The sequence below is a fragment of the Syngnathus scovelli genome, chromosome 21 (genome assembly GCF_024217435.2).
Source record: "Syngnathus scovelli strain Florida chromosome 21, RoL_Ssco_1.2, whole genome shotgun sequence".
In the NCBI taxonomy this organism is placed as follows: Eukaryota; Metazoa; Chordata; class Actinopteri; order Syngnathiformes; family Syngnathidae; genus Syngnathus; species Syngnathus scovelli.
The window spans coordinates 2081447-2101175 of record NC_090867.1 but is presented as its reverse complement, the minus strand read 5'-3'; the positions used below and the strand labels follow the sequence as shown (position 1 = coordinate 2101175).

The following is a 19729-nucleotide window of genomic DNA, read 5'->3' as shown; positions in this document are numbered from 1 at the left end:
CTAGACAAAAACGGGTGTTTCGCTGTGGCGACCCCTTCGGGGAAAAGCCGAAAGGAGCCACCATTTTGAAAGAGTGTAGAGCTTCAAAAGTGGTGTGTGCTCTTTCTACACATAATGAAAAAATATTTTGTCCTTTCATTGCACTTAACCACTCAGAAGGTTGTGTGAGAAAATGACTGTAATCAGTAACTTCATTAATAACCCCTCACAAGGGATGGGAATTGAGAACCGGTTCTTGTTGAGAACCAGTTCCCACGTTACCAATTCCTTGGAATTGTTTGCTATTTTGCTAACAATTCCCTTAGCGATCCCAGTCAGGACGAATTACGTCACTATGTGCGTTGCGCACGCTACGCAACATGCATAGCAACGTAAACAATGATGGCACCTGTGAGGCAGAAGCGCTCCAAAGATTGGTTACATTTTGCTAAGAAGGACGAGAATAAAGTGGTGTGCAATACTTGTATCGTTGAAATTTCATCAAAGGGAAGGCTATTGCATTCGACCTGGTAGGAGGGGGTTACAAATCTCACAATACCCTATGGAAAGTTTATATGGCTAATTCGCATGGAGGCCCAGCTGCATTGCCAAATAAGGAGTTATATTGTCTTATCACAGTGAGACCATCTGAGTGTGGAGTTTCGGTTCTGCGGTCGCATCCTCCTCCTGTTTTGGGCACTTCCCACTACCTGCAGTCACGCTGTTGTTTTCCAGACATTCACACAATCCCAGTAACCTTTATTAGTAAATTAGATTGAAAATGATTACCATAAAACACACTACAATTAACTTGTCTTCTAAATGGTAACTGTGTGTTAAACAAAAATGTAAATCCCTTAAATGTAAATTTCTACAAAGTGAAAAAGGTAGGAATGTGCATATGAATTTTGACATCTAAAAATCAACATTTTGAGCATGAGGTGACAACAGAACATGACAAACCAAGCTAAGTATCAATGCGCATTACAATGCTTGTCTCTTTGATTACTGTGAAGTGGGTGGACAGAGATGGGGGGGCGAAAAAAAACAGGAAGTGAGTGCCAAATGCAGATGGGCCAGTTTCCCGTAAATATGATCCCAAAAAGCCTTTAAATCACAACATATTCTTTTAGTGTCATGTCTTACTACTGATATAATTTTTGCATATAGACCAATTATATAAGTGCCGATGTTCAGCCCAGTGAACTGTCCCTTAAAATGACATTAAGCCTTTTGTGTATTGAGCATTTTAAACTGTCAATGTTGTTATAGTGGTGCTCACTCTAACTTATTTTGCAAGAACCACACGGGAGACAGTATGCCTTTTGAACACTTGCAAGTGGAGAGCTCGTTCGTCACCGTGCATACAGCGATGATCGAATGAAGTCTGACTCAGGCCTCCTTCAAGAGCATTTTTATTGAGAGCAACAGGGTGTGGGGTGAGAGTGGGGGTGAGAGTGGACAGGATGGGGTTGAAGCCCCTTTTACCCCAGTAAAACGAGTGTTTTACAACGTTGTGTAAACAGAACAACTTTGATTGCTTCCTCTGCAGCTGGTCAATCAGTTCAAAAGATCGTAGTATTTTGTTCTACTACTTTTGTTAAGACAGGACACGTTTGGTTAATTATTACAGGTTACATTCCAACATAAGCATAGGATCAAACTAATCTATAAACCTTAACATATCCCTCCTGTTTATCATATGATTATGTCACCCCGATTAACAAACTTAAGCAAGAAAATATAATGAAGATAGAATAATAAAAATAAAAACACAGAAACATCATTGTATTCATCACTTGTGAGGCATCTTCGACGGTCAAATCATCAAGTTTCTCTGAAAAACGATCAGCCAATCAGCATTATCGCAATCTTCTGTCCGCAGCGCATTAAAATCATCACATTCACATGCCTGAGATGCTGTATTCGCACTTCAGCGACGGTATAAGACACAGATCTTGATACAGCTGACTTGTAACATGAGATAACACAGGTCGTAAACAAGCACAATAATACCAGCACAACAAGCATAGGAGTCACAAGTTTCAGCAGCAGTTGCCACCAAGCGCCAGAGACTAGCCATGAAAAGAAATCCCATTGATGTGGGATTTTATCCTCCGACATGGCCTGCTGTAAATTTTTCAGTGAGTTCACGGCGTCGTTGATGTGAGCGTCATTAACTCCTGGAATGTATGTGCAACAGGAAGTCCCAATGATGTGGCACATGCCACCTTGCTCTGCAGTCATCAAGTCCAGAATCAACCTGTTTTGCAAGACCATCAGTCTAATAGCCTGAATCTCTCTGTTTTGTCCAGCATTGACCTGCAGCGACAGAGATTCTGAAAAGATTGGAAACGATAGTTCAGTGTCTCGATGAAGAGTGAGTGTTTTCCAACTCCGATCCAAGGAAAACGCGCATGAACGAATTTGTCTCCAACGGACAATACTTTGTGGCTGTCAGGGACATTCGCACCCCAGACGGGGTAATGCGGTTCAAAGGCTGCAACAGCCCTGCGTCGACGTCCAGAAGAGTTGTATGCTGTCGTCAGCTGATGATGTTGTATCCTGTAGGTGTGGTCGGTCACTAACACTGGTGCACACACTCCTGTCCAGTTGGCGGGCAGCATTGGACAACTCTTATGAGCACAAAGCCACGAGCCATTCTGAATGAAGTAGGTCCCGTCCGATGGTGCAGCCATGTTGGTAGGAGAGCCCTGACCACTTGAAATGGCTCTCCTATCCTGACACTCAGCGGTGATGTCCAAAGCTCCCGTCCAGTTTCCTCCGGGAGATCAGTTGTTAATGCATTTGTGGGTTTCATTTTCTTGGATGAAACACGTGTAGTCCATTCCAGGTAGCATTTTTGTTTAGGCCCCTTGTGGCATCTATCGTCCTTCAACCGTCACATTGGGACTAATCCAAAAGAGTTCGATCACAGGTTCTTTTCTGTGAGTCCAGGATGGTAGGGGTAGCATCACTGACTGTGACAGCACGGTGTTGAAATCCAACCCCTCCCACATAGGTCATGCGTTTTGTCATTGTTCTGACCACCAGGTGAATTTGCGTGGAGGAAGGTGGGGTTTGGAACACACATAGCATCCCTCCTGTGTGTGGGATCTCACAGTGAACGTCACACACAGGTACCAAGTGTTGGTTCTGCGTGGGTTTCTGGGGTCCCAGGACCAGTCCTCAAAGTTCTCATCATGTGACCATTTTTTCCTCGGTCGACATTGTCAATTGGTCTATTCAGACGAGCCCATAGACCAGGTATGGGCAAACTATGGCCCACGGGCCACATTCGGCCCACGGGACCATTTAATCCGGCCCGCCAACCCTAAATAAATTGTATTATTAAACGTTTTTTTTTTTTCGGTAATTTTGCCTGCAATGACTGCGTTTCCCCAGTAGATGGGGAACCACTCGCCTGCGCATTTACTACCGGAAGCCGTGTCAGAAAGCTCGGTGCACACTCACAAGTGTGTGTACGTACTCAGTAGTACGGAAATGGCGCACTTGCGCTCTATTTGTATCAGTGCCGAATTTAGAGCGTGGGCTGTGACGACAGCATTCTTGTAATTTGCGCGCCGAGCTTTCGGATACAGTTTTACGCTAAAGCCACCCACAAACCTTCCCCTGGAATCCTTCCATTAAAATGAGTCGCCCAAGGAAAAGCAAGGTGGACACTGAGTGCCGAGTGTTTAAAAAGAGTAGCCAATTTGGCTCGACGTACGCGACGTGACGTTCAGCCACATGAACATCAACATCAACCCTTCACAGATCTAGGTAAATGGACCAACACCTCGGATCTCTCCTAAGAATTGCCACAACAAATTTCACTCCAGACTATGACACACTAGCAAAAAAAGGGAGACAAACAACACTGTTCCCACTGAAAATGAAGGGGAGGCTTTCAAGTTTGTTGTAAAAAAATGCATTTTGAATATGATCTGTACAAATAGCAGGGATTGAAACTAGCGACCATTCTCATTTTCAAACAATGCAGGATGCTCAAGGACATTGATGTACCACCTGTTTGTGACTAATCTTAACCTGTAAAGTTCTTAAGGCTTACTTTAAGGAAGTGTTTCCCGTTTCCTCACCTCTGTTACCAGGTATTTGTGAGTTAAAACTCTGCTCTGATTTTCAGATACCCCTCACCGTGTTGCCGTTTTGATTACTTTATTTAGATGTATGCTTTCACCGATTCTTCAAGATGATATATTTGGTCAGAATGTTTGCCGTTTGATGTGATCTCATAAGATAAACATCTTTCATTAATCTGACCTGCAGGCACTGAAGTGATGGAGACTGTTATTCATAATAACAGTGTCGTATTTTATGAGAATCACTGATAGCAGTTTTTTAGGGATTTTTTTTTTAATGCTGTTAATAAATGCATTTGTTTTCAAAAAACTTTTTTTGAATATCCATGCTTTACTACCTACTAAAGGCCAAAACCTTTTATGCAATGACCTTTACAGGTCGTTTATATTACTTCACACAAACACTACATCCATCTGCTCCTGGTTCGGCCCCCCTGTCAAAATTTAGAACCCAATTCGGCCTGCAAGTCAAAAGGTTTGCCCACCCCTGCCATAGACCATAGCACGCTCCAACCACAATGCAGCAGAGGATCCACCTGGCATGTGGAGCCCCGTTGCTACGAGGATGACAGAGACACCGATATTTCCCATTGCCTAGTCAGAGTGGGGATCTTATGGATTCCATTCTTCACCAACATTGAGACGCCCCACCCTAAACGACAAGGCCCCTTTGTAGTCAGACTCACCCCCACTCCGAAAATGGGGTACAGCACTCTCTGTAACGTCCAGTGGCTAGCGGTGAAACCAGCTGGGTCTTCCAGCAATGCTCAGTGCAGCGGGGGTAGTCAGCAAGACTTGGAATGGTCCCTCCCACCATGGGTGGCCCAGTTTGTCCTTTTTGACTACCTTTATGTCGTCTCAGTCTCCTAGCTTGGAACGGTTGTTGACCTGTGGGGAAGAAAGATCAGGCGGCAGTAAATTTGCATTTGACACATCTTTCAGTTTGAGTGCTCTGATCATGCTATCTGCCAAAGACTGTTCTTCATCTGTTTTTTGCAACTCTTGTAGTCAATTTTATTGCCCTTTTGAACTGGGCAGCTAGGAGTGTTTGCGGGAAGAGTTTGAGCACTTCCTAATGGTTCCTCGTAACCAAAGACCATTTATGACAGGGGCTATCCCATTTATTGCCTCCTGTTTTAAAGGAGATTCTCTGATCTTGGTTGGATTTGTACTGGGGTAATGGACGTTACAAGTCCTACATCAGATGGGCCCTTTGTCCACAGTTTTTCAGGAAGCCCAGCCAATTCCCCCTCCTCCTTTTCATTCAAACAAGTGTTGATTAGCCAGGGAAGCGCATAAGTGCATGCCCTTAACAGCTACACCACTTCCTCATAGCTTATTTAGTCACTTGTCAATCATCTTCCGATTGCTTCAAGCAAAAGTTTGAAAAGCTTGAGAAAATTTTAACTTAATGGTATGACACCAAATGTATTAGAGAATCCATGTCGTAAAGTGTTGTATTATTACTTCTTGTATTCTTATCTGTCCTACTCCCTCCCCCCTTCTCAGGCTTGGCAACGCCCATGCCTCACACCTTGACAAATATTTTGGGAGAATGTGTTCTTTACGACATATGATTCTATCATCATTTAATTTGACTTTTTTTTCCAAAACGCTTCTCAATTTCCCAGTTCACACATCTTCTGCATGTGTCACTGGTTCTCCAGTTTCTATCTCTAGTTAATTATCAATCCAAAAGCAACTTTTTTTTTCTTAGCATTTAACTTACTCAAAATCACATTTTCTCCAAAGTCGCTCTACTAATTTTCCATAATAGTCTCCAACAACAACCATTCAACCTGTATTTCCGTTTCATTCAAGAGTCTTTCCATCACATTGGTCTCAATGTATCCAAATTCTCCATACAACATTCATATATCATAGTCAACTCATGACCCTTATCCTAATTTTACCTAAGGTTCCTGATAGAACAATCCACCAATCAAAAAGAAAAAAAACTCAACACAAAAAACTGCTGGCAAATTAATCTGAATTTTTTCTTTGTTCTTAAATTTAAAGAACTCACTCTCTCGCATTTAACTCATATATAGAAGTTTGTATAATGTTATAACACAACCAATCAATTATTCCTATTAAATGTAGCATTCCAATGTCTTAAATTCACAATTTTGCTTCTTCCAATTCCTGAAAGCATGTCGTGGCTTTTTTTTTATTTTAATTTTTATTTTTTAATTTTCTTTTCTTTTTCGAATTTCTCATGAGGGCTCGACACTAATATGCACTAGTGTGGATCAGTTTCTGCCCGCAAACAGATTTCTCTCTTTTCCTCTCATTCTTATTTTTCTAAATTGTTTCTGTTTTGCGATGCAAATTAGATAGACCAAAGTCTAGCAAATTTCTTTGCACTAAAAGTTTAGCCAATTTCATCATTTTAACACATACGCACACACATGCACAGCTCTCGCGCATGAAAGGTGGAGGCCCGGCACCAATGATTCATCACAGGCTGGCCATTTGCTGCAGTCGATCATGCACGCGAGGACAGCACATTCTAATTCTTTATTTATCTTTTAGAAGCAATTTGCATTTCTTTACCACTTGATTTAAAAATTTTGACTTTAGTGTGCACACATAATTTGATCTCTGGTCATTTGTCATTGGGCATACAATCAGCATTGTCATGTCTTGTATGTACAGGAGTTCTAATAATCTAGTAAATGTTCTAATAATCTGACGATGACATGTTTTGCTGTCATATGGGGGAGGCTTCAGGTCTTCTAAATTTGGATACATGAATTGCATAGGAGCGGAAGCTCCTCTTGCCCCTTTGCTTGAGCCGCGCCTTGAGCTGCGGCCTTGCGCCTGCGCACTGGGGCCTTATTGTGTTCTGGTCTGACAAACACTTGTGACCTCATCATTTTTCATCTTTCTATGATTTTTCTCTTGAATTTGTTCTCTTCTCTCTTGTGAAGCTTTCAACCACACTCCAGCATATTTCAATTATCTCTCTGTTCTTTCCTTTCTCAATCCCTTTGGCTTCCTAGCCACACTCTCCTCCAAAGGTTCTACCACTACGTTCCACATTTCAACTTTCCTTGTCCTCCATACTTTTTCTTCCACTTTGGCATGTATTGCATACAATTAGAAAATCTACTCGTCATGTACTTCTCATCTCCTTCAAGAGCTAGAGATTTACCGTTTTTATTTCCCATCTTAATTTGGTATTTTAGTTTTTCCAATTTTTTTTCAATTTTTTTTTCTTTGAGGATCCTCAATGCAGGTTTAAATTGACCTTTCAACAAATTTCTTGCCTGTGTTATTTGCTAGTACTGCTCTTTAGTCAATTTATCCTACCTGTCACTCTCTCAACCACACAAGTTTTTTTATCCCTGCCTACGCGAAGTCCATCCATCCATCCATTTTCTGAACCGCTTAGTCCCCACGGGGGTCGCGGGCGTGCTGGAGCCTATCCCAGCCGTCATCGGGCAGTAGGCAGGGGACACCCTGAACTGGTTGCCAGCCAATCGCAGGGCACACAGAGACAGACAACCAATCGCACTCACACTCACACCTAGGGACAATTTGGAGTCTTCAATCGGCCTACCAAGCATGTTTTTGGAATGTGGGAGGAAACCGGAGTGCCCGGAGAAAACCCACGCGGGCCCGGGGAGAACATGCAAACTCCACACAGGGAGGGCCGGAGGTGGAATCGAACCCGCACCCTCCTAACTGTGAGGCGGACGTGCTACCCAGTGCGCCACCGAGCCGCCCGCCTACGCGAAGTCCTCTATAAAAAAAGAGCTGCTTCATCCGGAGGGGGACTCTACAACACCCCCTCCTTTCCTGGGAACTAAAGACAACAGTCCTGTTACCCAGCCCTGCCAACGCAAAGTAGTACTTTTTAGAACAGTGGTTGTCAAATGGGGGTACACGGACACGGGAGATTTTACAAAAATATATAAAACATTTTGATAACCACTGCTCCAAAAGAGCCACTTCATCCGGAGGGGAACTCTCCAACACCCCCACCTTCCACAAGACTTAAGATCTTCTGTCCTGCCTATTTACTTGTATATTTTTCTATGCACTTTTACGCGTTTCGCCACAACTTTACTTTAGGCTTTTACTTACTTGTCCCCTGGTTCGTTGCACTTCCGGATCCCGTCAATCCACTGTTGTCAGACAAAGGCAGACCTAAGATGCTGGCCCAGCGAAGAATTTTCTTCCCAGGTCTTTCTTTTCCAGGTCCTCCTAATGGACGCTGGCTTGTCAACAATGCAGTACGTCATCCTCCATTCACCAGCAGTGGGTATGTGAGGGATCCGGGTCACGGCACCAAAATGTTAAAGTGGTGCGCACTTTAACTTATTTTGCAAGAACCACACGGGAGACAGTATGCCTTTTGAACACTTGCAAGTGGAGAGCTCGTTCGTCACTGTGCATACAGCGATGATCAAACGAAGTCTGACTCAGGCCTCTTCCAAGAGCATTTTTATTGAGAGAAACAGGGTGGGGGTGAGAGTGGGCGTGAGAGTGGACAGGATGGGGTTGAAGCCCCTGGCCTCTGGTCAAAGCATAGCAGGGATGTTTTACGACATTGTGTAAACAGAACAACTTTGATTGCTTCCTCTGCAGTTGGTTAATCAGTTCAAAAGATCTTAGTACTTTGTTCTACTACTTTTGTTAAGACAGGACACATTTGGTTAATTATTACAGGTTACATTCCAACATAAGCATAGGATCAAACTAATCTATCAACCCTAACAAATGTTCTTGAAACACAGATGATAGAGGCCCATCTCAGCCGGGACAAAGCCATCAAGGCATGCATCACGCACACATCCGAGGTGGTAGGGCAACTGCGGGAGGCAAGACTGAAGAACAATGCCGACATAGCTCTCATCAAACGGCTCAGGAAGGAGCAGACCAAAGTACTTGTTTTAATCTTCCACTCTATCTAATCTAACACATATCCACGGTTTCTGATTAAGATATGCTAATTCATCTTTATTCTTCCAGCTAAAGCTCATGCAGTCCGAGCTGAATGTCGAGGAAGTCGTCAAAGATAGAAGTCTGAAGGTATGAAACTTAATCAAAGACTACCACATACTTGCCAACGTTCTCGAATTAGGCAGGAGACTTCCGATTTTCAACACTGTATCCCGCCTGCCCACCGTTCTGTAATTTCTCCCGCTAATCTCTCGATTTTACAGTCAAGTAAACGGTTTACCTTGTGGGCAGTGTGACACAACACGGCTCCTCCTTGCTGCGCACTGCACAGCCACCCGAAGTGTTTCCCTTCGTGGCCCTGCGACCTGCTCGCCACAATGGCTCCCTTCCCCTGCTCGTTGTCCAGCGGCGCAAGCAGCAGGGCTCCACCCAAACGGCTGATATTGGTCTACATCACATATGTCAGAGTTACGGCCCGCGGGCCAGATCCGGCCCGCGAATTGATTATCTATGGCCCCCTGGATGATATTGAATTACTATTAGAACCGGCCCGTAGGCCACAGCCGCCCGCTGGTGTTTTGCACGCACCAACACTACATTTCCCACAATGCAACGGTAGCCCGCGATGTCCCTGCAGCTCGCACAAGCGGCTTCATTATTCATCAGTAGTCAGAGCAGAGTTCAACTTTCTGATACCCCCCTCCTCAAAAATGGCTAAACGTAAGGTGGACGCTGAGAACAGGGGGTTTCAGGCCAGGTGGGAGGCAGAGTACATGTTTACGGAGGTAAGAGGCAAACCTGTGTGTCTTCTGTGTGGAGAAAATGCGGCTGTAATGAAAGAATTAAATTTAAGAAGGCACTATCAAACGTCTAAGAAACACACAGACCAAGACAAGAATATGGAATATGAACAAAAGCTACAGAAGGTGGAAGAATTAAAACGAGGCCTTAAGTCCAGACAGGCTATGTTCACGTATGCTAAATCACAAAGCGAGGCTGCTGCCAAGGCTAGCTTTATTGTGGCAAAAGAGATCGCCAAATCAGCCCGGCCCTTTGCAGAAGGAGAGTTGATCAAAAACGGGTTTTGAGCCTCAGAGCCTAACCCCGAACATTGATGAACTTGTACAAACAATGAGACACCTCTAAGTATCAGGCTCAGCCTCAGACAAGTGAGCATCACAGAACAGTAACGTATTTTCCGTTTTTTAATTCGGTTACATTTTTACATTTGTTTCTACAAGACGTGATTTTTCTTTGAAGAAAGTATTGTTTTGTCTGTGTGCCGTAAATTTTTGAATTTTATTTATTTATATTTATTTTTCAGTTGAATGGACCAAGGGAAAATTGCAGATAAGAGCCATGAGAAAGAATACAACTGATTTGATTATTTTTTTATTTTACGATTTGAAAGCAATGATCGGTAGATCATAGAGCAGCACAATAATACATTTTCAGTTTATAATGCATGCACTTTTACTTATGCATTTATGTTGATATTAAGAAACACATTTTGTTTTTAAAACAATTGAATTTATTGCTGTTTGGCTGTTGAAAATGTTTTCCCTTGAAGTTACTGACAGAGCCATAACAAAATATTGCCATATTCATTTAATCATTAAATAATGTACACTGTGTTAGGTCTTAGTTCAAAAGGCTATGTGCAATCATTCCGATATATTTTAATAAACATTGAACCAGTCCGGCCCTCGGCTTGTAGCAAATTAGTTTTTTTGGCCCTCGGTGTGTTTGACTTCGACATCCCTGGTCTACATAAACAACAGTAGTCTAAAACACTCTAAAAAAATACATCGGCGTGTCGAAAAATACATAAACCGAAACAGGACTATATTGAAACAAACTTAATCATTTAAACATTTAAAACCAAATAACAGAAGGAAGAAAAGGACCAGGAAATTGATGTGTTTAATGTTACATACAAGACATACAATGTTACAAGTTCCACTCTCTGTTTTCTACACATTAATAGCTATTACCGTATTTTTCGCACCATAAGGCGCACTGGATTACAAGGCGCATAAAATAGAAGCTATACTGCAACAAACTGAGGTTGACTAGGGTTGCGGTATGCACCCACTAGCCAATAACCAATGAGCCCTCTGTAAACAATCGCGTTTCTCAAACTATCTCCTATAAAAGTGATCAGAACTGATTAAAGTTCGATCTAACACATTGGTACTGCTTACTTATGTTTCCCTTCCAAATCGATCCGTAAATTTACTCGAAACATTAACAGAGCAGCCTATTTTGAAATGAAATAGCCTCATGCGTATAGCAGCTATCATTACAGCATTAGCCACCCGCAAACTCCCATGGGTCTCAGCTTGCAGACTCCCATAAGCCTCAGCAAAGTGTCATGGCAGCCTCTGTAAACAATGATGTTTCTCAAACTTTCTCCCATAAAAGTGATCGGAACTGACTAAAGACTGATTTAACACATTGGTGCTGCTTATTTATGATTACGTTGGATATTGATCCGTAAACGTACTCGAAAACATTAACGGAACAGCCTATTTGAAATGAAATAGCCTCGCGGGTACAACAGCTATTCAGTGATGTAATTTACTAGTCGTACTAAAACGTACTGAAACATTTTGGCAGAGCGCTGTGTACAACCAGTATGGCTCAACAAATTCATCAATTGATCCATATATAAGGCGCACTGTGTTTTTTTGAGTACATTTTAAGTTTTTAAGTGCGCCTAATAGTGTGGAAAAAATGGTAATTAAATTAAACCGCACATGAGCAGAGACAAACATCTGTTTGTCTACACAGCTCCTAGTGGTAGAGTGTCCGCCCTGAGACTGGAAGGTTGTGGGTTCAAACCCCGGCCGGGTCATACCAAAGACTATAAAAATGGTGAGTTATACTATGTGGGACGAGTGCGGATATGACTGGCTAAGTATTTACAATAAGGTGCAGTAGAACAAATTATTTGCAGGCGGTACTAGAATGCTAATTATAAATATAGGGTTATAAATATGTCAGTATAACCAGATATGAAAAGATATGTATAAGCGGAGTAAGAGTGATGAATAAATATATAGATTATATAGAATTATATGAAGATATGGACAGTATATGCAGGTAATACAGGTGTGTTTGTGGTGGGGTTATTGTGCTGCAAGGTTCAGAATGATAAGAGTTCAGGGGGATGACAGGGGTGTTGTGCTGCAGAGTTCAGGGCGATGACGGCAGAGGGGAAAAGCTAGTCTACTCGTCTTGACCCGGAGAGTCCGATATCGCTTCCTAGAAGGAAGGCGAGTAAACAGTCTGTGGTTGGGATGACTGGAGTCTTTGATGATGCTGCATGCCTTCTTCAGGCACCGTTTTTGGTAAATCGACTCGATGGTAGGAAGTGATGTGCCGATGATGCGTTGGGCCATCTTCACCACGCTCTGTAGTGACTTCTGGTCCGCGGCTGTGCGGTTGCCGTGCCAGACCGTGATGCCGTTGGTGAGGATACTCTCGATGCTACACTGGTAGAAGTTCACCAGGATTCGAGAAGATAGATGGGCTTTCCTCAGTCTCCTCAAGAAGAGACGCTTGTGGGCCTTACTGACCAGTGACGAGGTGTTGAGGGACCAGGAGAGGTCATCGGAGATCTGGACACCCAGGAATTTGAAGCTGGCGACCCGCTCGACCTCCTCCCCGTTGATGACAGAGGGGTTGATGTTGAGGTCCTTGTTCTCCACAAGGTTGCCAAGTTTGGTTATGAGTTTGGAGGGGATGATGGTGTTGAATGCAGAGCTGAAGTCGATGAACGGCATCCGCACATGGGTGTTGCTCTCGTCCAGGTGGGAGAGGGCTGCATGTAGTGCAGAGGAGATGGTGTCATCCGTGCTCCTGTTTGCTCGGTAGGAAAATTGGTGTTTGTCCAGAGAAGGTGAGAGCCCAGATTTGACGTGACCCAGGAGCAGCCTCTCGAGGCACTTTTTGAGGTGGGAGACGAGTGCAACTGGGTGGTAGTCGTTGAGGCCCTTCGCAGAGGAATGTTTGGGCGACGGCACAATGGAGGTGGTCTTGAAGCACAACGGGACAGTTGCCTGGGCCAGAGACAGGTTGAAGATGTCAGTGACCCCCGTCAGCTGCTCAGCACAGTTCCTGAGCACCCTGCCGGGGATGCCATCAGGGCCAGCTGCCTTGCGTGCATTTGTCTTTTTCAGTGCCGCACACACTTCAGTGGTTTAGAGAGTAAGTGGTTGGTGATCAGCGGGGAGGGCAATCCTGGTGGCCGTCTCCTGATTGTCTCTGTCGAAGCGGGCATAGTGATGGTTGGGTTCGTCGGGGGAGGGGTTGGTTGCAGTGGGGTTGATGGAGGGTTTGTAGTCCGAGATAGCCCGGATGCCCTGCCACATGCGCCGGGTATTGTTGTTGAAATGATCCTCCACCTTTAGCTTGTGGCTGTGCTTGGCCTGTTTTATTGCTTTATTCAGGGCAGCAGGCCTACTTGTCCCAAATCTGAAGGCAGTGTCATGTGCCTTCAGGTGTAGACGGACCTCGCTGTTCATCCAGGGCTTCTGATTTGGAAATGTGGTAATCCGTCTTCCTCCAGCACACGCTTCTCCTCTTTGAAATGGCTGAATGGAGGCAGGTTGACGGTCTCTCGCATGGCGACTCGGGCTATGCAACCTGCAGGTTTGTCTCCAATGTTGACTCTTGTTATGGCGAAATCTTCTATTTCAGATTCCTCAATATCACGCCACAGGAACCTGTGCAGGTGGACCTCTCTTTCTTCCAGCCGGACAGTTGTGCATTCTGCGGATGTCACCAAGCGCAGCAAATACTCCAGTTTGGAACCTGATCCGGACAGCTCTGACTGGATTCAGGACGTCCGGACCTTTGATCAGCATATCGTTTAAACTCAGACCTCTGTACTTCTGCCTGCTGTTCGATACTAGCCTCACTGGAGTGGAGACTGAATGGGGATTTAGTGCAATCAAGTGACTTATGTACCACACCGGCCCTCATGGACGTGAGCCATAGGCCCTCTTCCACTCTGGTTCCTTTGCCAGCTGCCTTTCCGTTCTACCGAATGTGGCTTCAACTGCCCTTTTAATGTTCGGTAGAGATGCTGGGTCTCCTGTCCATGGGCTACTTGGCATGCCAGTGCGGTTCAGGGCTGTGATGGTCCCCTTTCACATACGTCACGCCATCTCTTACCATCTCCGTCTCTCTTTCTTCAGCCAGTGTCATCTCTTTCCCCCCGGGCAACGGCATCCTCCGCATCTCGGCTCACAAGCCGCTTCAATGCTTTCCCATTTCCACCACTTCAGAAAGTCTCTGCTGCTAATGGCTGTATTGGACTGGGTGCTGGGATGATTGGGAGGCTGGCAGGAGACTGGATCCTTCCAGGTGAGCTCAGTGTATTTAACTGCTGCAGTTCTCATGGATCTTGTGAAGTGTGTTTTTCATGTATGAGCCATTAAGGTGACTTCTTCGAAGAGGTCCGGGTGCGTGCCTCTGATGGTCTTGCCGAGCGGGCCATCCCAAAGCACCAGGTCACAGACACAGCGGACCTTCTGGGGTACCAACTGCCCTTCTTTGTGGCTGATCAGAAGCTGCACTTCCTTTGGTCTTGCAAGGTCTTGGAGGGAAACATCCAGGAAAATCCTCTGTAACTTGACTGCTGGCACATGTCTGTGAACTTCTGCAATTTTATCAAGCCCATAGCAGATCAGTTGGTGAGACTTAAGAGTTCCTCTTGGAGTGCTGACACGTATCCTGAGGAGGTAGCGCTTGGTTGCTACAGACACCTTCATCCCTCCAACGCCGTAAACCACCAGTGTCGCATCCTCACTTCTCAGGTTCAACTTGCTTACAGCTTTGTGCGTTATGTAGTTTGTGTCTGATGCCAGGTCGATCAGGGTCCCAATTCTTTGTCCATCGTTGGCAGTGACGTTAAAGAGCATTAGGATTACTGGGTACTCGTTTAAGCAGTTTTCCTCCAGGAGGCCTCTCTCAGCTGCAGTGGAGTTGTATGCCCTGGATGCTACGTTGTAAAAGGCGTCTTGACACTTCTGCGCCAACTCTGGTGTAAGTTTGGAGAGGAACTCTCCTTGAGTTTCTGTGTATCTTTTGCCCTCAGCTCTCACTGGACTGGATTTGGCTGTTCCCTGGGACTGGGGTCTGGCAACTGGGCAGAGAAGATAGTGGTGTTGGTCTTTGCACTCTGGGTTCCTGCATAGGTAAGTGTTCTTGCAGTAGTCGCCGTTGTGGACTTTGAGGCATTTTTTGCAGGCACCAAGCTGATGTGCTGCATCCCTCTTCTCTGATGGCTTTAGGTTTATCCTAAACCTGCAGAAATATAGTTTTTTTCTGTGCTTTGGGTCACCACAAATAATGCAGCCTACTGTTTCACTGCAGTATTTGGTTGTCTTTGTCCTGGCATACTTTTGATACTTGGTTTTCTCCTTAGCAGGTTCGACGATGTCTCTCAGCTGATCCAGTTGTTCATATATGGATTCTTGTGATTTCAGGTATGTGATTATCTTGTCGAAACGGTTGTGGCGGTTCACAGCATTTCTCTCATCAGCAGCATAGGTCAGCCAGTCTTTCTTAAGGGTTTCCGGTCGCTTGCCCTCGATGGATTTCGTCACCATCGGGTTCTTAATAGCGTCTGCATTTTCCAGGTTCACTCAAATCATAAAGGGCCTTTTCCACCGTTTGGATGAGCTCTATGACTTTTCTTGGCTGACCGCTCCGGACTGGTGGAGTCCCTTGTCGCTCTTCGATGATCTCGAGAGCGATGGTGGTTTGGTTCCCAAACCGGTTCTCCAGGACTCGAAAGATGTCATCTGATGAGTTGTATGTCGACAGACATAGATCTCTGACCACCTTCTCATCAAGGCTATCAAGCAGTTGAAATGTCTTCACCTCTTTGGAGCCGGTCGGTTCCCCTTGTTTCTGCAGAGCCTCCCATTCTTGCCTCCATCTGTAGTGGCCTCTCTGGTTACCAGCAAACTTTGGTAGGGCTGTGGCTTTTAGTTTTATTGCTGCCACTGTACGGCGACCTGGGAGAATTTCATCTTCGCTGCTTTGATGAAGGCGGCCTTTCTTGACACCAACTGGGGAAGGTGCACCTCCAGCTGTCTTAGGCGGTCATCAAAGTCTCTTTGTTCCGTAGGCAGAGCCCAGCGGTTCCAGTTCTGGTGCGCTTCTTTTGCCTTAAGCACCAACTTCTCCGAGTGAGTCAGCATGAACTCATTGGACTCCAGAGTTCTGTCGGGCTGGTCAGATGAGACATTTCTGCACTCAACCTCTGCAACATGGATGGCTAGGGACAGCTGTCTTCCTCCATATACGCCCCAGAGCGTTTCTTGTATTAGGCGTTTAACTTCTCTAGTCTTTTGCTCACAATCCTTTCCTGTCTTCTCTAAGTAGGTTCTCAATTGGACATCTAGATCCTCCACAGTCGTTACATAGACCTCTGCCATGTAAGCGGCTTCCATTTCTTGGTTTGCATCCATGACTCTGGAGCTCTCTAGTGTAAGTTTCTTGAAGTTCTCCTTTAAGTCCTCTTTAGACATCTCTGTGTGGGTCCTCATAATGGTATTGGCAAGGCGGGAGAAAAGTCTCTTAGCTGTGGCCCTCTCCACTTTCAAATCATCCAGTGACTTTGCCGTCCTCCCTCTCGGTTGTGGCCACAAGTGGAGTCTTCACCGGTCACAGGCGTTTTTTCACTGGCAAGTGTATTTTAACGTCATGGGTTTCCACACTTGAAAAGGAAGGACTTGACCAGACTGGGATTTCACTCTTTGTTCGGGGTTTTATTGAGCCAAACAATCAAGGTGAAAAACCTTTAAAACACATACAAAAAATGGATGAGTTTAAACAGACAGTACAATTTTCTTCTAAATAAAACAATGCAGCTTAGTGTTCTTTAACACAAACCAATAAACAATGTAGCTACAGTTCAGTTCTTTTTACTGAAAGAAAGAAGGAAAAGGTCTTGAACATAAAGTTATCCTTTCAAACAAAAGCCAATATACAACTTAATGCTTGTCATAAAGACAACACATTCTCCAGACCAACTGAAATGCAGTCAGTGCTCAAAACGGTTAACTAAATGAGTCCAGTTGAGAATTGTGAGCTCACCGGTAGTCCCTTTGGTCTCCTCTTCCCATGAGTTTTTTTCCTTTCTCCGTGGAGCTCAGTGCGGTTCGCTGCTACTGCTGTGTTGCTCGCTGATCGAAAGGATTGTGTTGTTTGCTGCTGCTGCTCACTGGACAAGAGGATTGTGCTGTTTGCTGCTTATGAACCCTGGTGTGTGCGTGCTCCCAATCAGGATAGATTGTGCTCAGCTGTTGAAGCGCTCTGAGGAGCTCCAGTGCGTGCTGCGCGTTCACGTCGTACACCTACAGTGACCCCTTGTGGTCACATGCACCCACAGACAGGTGCGCACCTCCCAGGTCGCTGCAATAAATGCTGTTAATAAATGCATTTGTTTTCAAAAAGCTTTTTTTGAATATCCATGCTTTACTACCTACTAAAAGTACAAACCTTTTATGCAATGACCTTTACATGTCATTTCTATTACTTTGCACAAACACTACATCCATTTGCTCCTGGTTCGGCCCCCGGTCTAAATTTAGAACCAAATTCGGCCCGCCAGGCAAAAGGTTTGCCCACCCCTGTTCTTAACCAATCACCAGCTTTTGCCCAGTCCAAAGGCGGTTTTACACTCTGAATTTCAGAACGGCAAATTTGAGCAACACACAGATTTTTCTAAAGGGTCCTAGTGTGCCAGTGCATGCCCCGAGCGTATCTCCAAAGCTTTCCAAGTGTATCTCTTAGTCTCTTGTTAAGGATACGTTCATATCGCATGGTTTAGCATGAACAGTAAAAAAAAGAAGCTTGTGCAAGAAACTAACATAGCATCTAACGTCTCCACTTGCTCAAAGTCAAAGTCAGCTTTATTGTCAATTTCTCCACATGCCAAAGACACACAAAGAAACCGAAATTCCGTTCCCCCCTATCCCACGGTGACAAGACATGGCTCACAACAGACAAACAAGTATAACAAAAGCGTGCTGAATAAATAATGAATAAATAACACAACAATAAATAAATAAATAAATAAGAGGAGCAGAAAAAAAAGGAGCAAGTGCGCGTACAGCAGACATTTCCGAAAATAGCGCAACAGTGCCGCACGCTACGCAGAAGGGGGTAGCGAGTTCAGGGCCCTAACAGCCTGGAGAAAGAAGCTGTTGGCGAGTCTGGTGGTGCGGGAGCGCAGGCTCCTGTGCCTCTTCCCAGAGGGCAGAAGGTCAAACAAAGAGTGAGCCGGGTGACTCACATCTCTGGCAATCGAGGTTGCCTTGCGGGCGACATGGGAGGTGTAAATGTCCTTCAGGGAGGGTAGCGAAGCACCAATAATCTTACCAGCCATATTCACTATGCGCTGCAGGGCCTTCAAGTTCTGTTCAGTGCAGTTACCACCCCAGACAGCGATGCAATTGTCATTAGCACAATGACAGAGTGGGCCAACCGCACAACACTAATCGCAGAAGGCCCCTTTTGTTCTTATCTAGCAATGGTACAGAAAAAGAGGAAGTAGAAATGGCAAGTGTGAGAAATTGTCTTCACTCTCTGTTTCAGGTTTTTAACGAAAGGTGCCGAGTACACTACACGCCTCCCAAGGTGAAATGATGGTTTGTTCCATCCAAATGACTGAGACCGATCCAGAAACTGTGACCATGCCACTGGCATCTTGGCTTCGGAATGCCTGCTCACATCTACCATGCTTCGTTCTGTGTGTGTTGAGTTGATGACAAATATTGTACTTTTTTTTTTTTTTTCAAAACAATAAACTGAAATGTTTATTAACAGACAATCGTGTGACTGTGTGTGTGTGTGTGTGTGCGTGTGTGTGAGTGTCGTCTGTGGCTATGTGTATTGGAAGGTTACACAGTTCTGTGTGCTGTATCTGTGCTCTTAATTGAGCGGTCATGTTTATATAAAACAATAAGAGGATTTACACATATCTGAACATGAAAAAGTATATGAGTTCGTCTAACCTAACAGAATATGTACACATTGCTGGTTTTCCCACTTCAATACCATCACACATTAATTCACACACTGAAACAAAGAGAAGACAACCAGTATCCGTTTTACTAGCGAGGAGAACCAACAGAGAGCGTTTTGGTTACAATCTCCATCAGTTCTGAGCTCTTAGTTTGCTGTCTCCTCTTTTTATTTTAGGTTGGCCTGGTTACAAAGGCGTTGTTACACTAAAGGAAGGGGAATTTGTGTCTGTAGCAACGCTGCCTAGCAAACGAATGTAGTGTAGTGCGAACCGACATGGCCTTGGCCGTTCCGTGACCCCGGCTGGCTTCTCCACTTGTTGGCTGACTCGTCCTTGACTGTGATTAGATATCTTGAAGCGTGTTGAGTGCCGTTTTCCTGTGGAACAATGCAACTAGACCTTCTTTTGCCAAGTTTATTTTCTTGTCAAACTAACACAACACACAATAATAATGAGTAAATATTGGATACCTTTTATGCAAACACTTCAACAGATATTAAGTAAATGTGAGATAACTTGCATGCTGTTACTTAAACATTGAGTAAATATGGGATAACTTATATGCAACTACTTCAACATATGTCTTTTCTATAACACTTAAAAACAGTCCCGATCAACAACAATCTATGAATAAAAGCTACAGAGTTGACTTAAAGAGAAAGAAGTTATTTTGGACTAAACAAAGAAC

The 19729-nt window shown here is 44.5% G+C and overlaps 1 protein-coding gene across 9 annotated transcripts in view; it reads left to right on the top strand.

Annotated features, from left to right (window-relative positions):
• The window catches only part of mix23 (mitochondrial matrix import factor 23), a 61272-nt gene extending 42426 nt beyond the window's left edge, over nucleotides 1-18846 (top strand). The window contains exons 3-8 of one of the 9 annotated variants that reach the window (XR_011086066.1): nucleotides 8828-8974; nucleotides 9063-9122; nucleotides 14198-14366; nucleotides 14415-14818; nucleotides 15100-15199; nucleotides 15430-15453. Coding sequence is in view for 5 of the 9 variants with exons in the window: in XM_049758487.1 (XP_049614444.1) it covers nucleotides 8828-8974; nucleotides 9063-9122; nucleotides 15100-15199; nucleotides 15430-15455 (333 nt within the window). In the remaining 4 variants the exon portion in view is untranslated. The other 8 variants (XR_011086067.1, XR_011086065.1, XM_049758489.1 and 5 more) reach the window with 8 other exon arrangements.
• The last annotated feature ends 883 nt before the right edge of the window (nucleotides 18847-19729 follow it).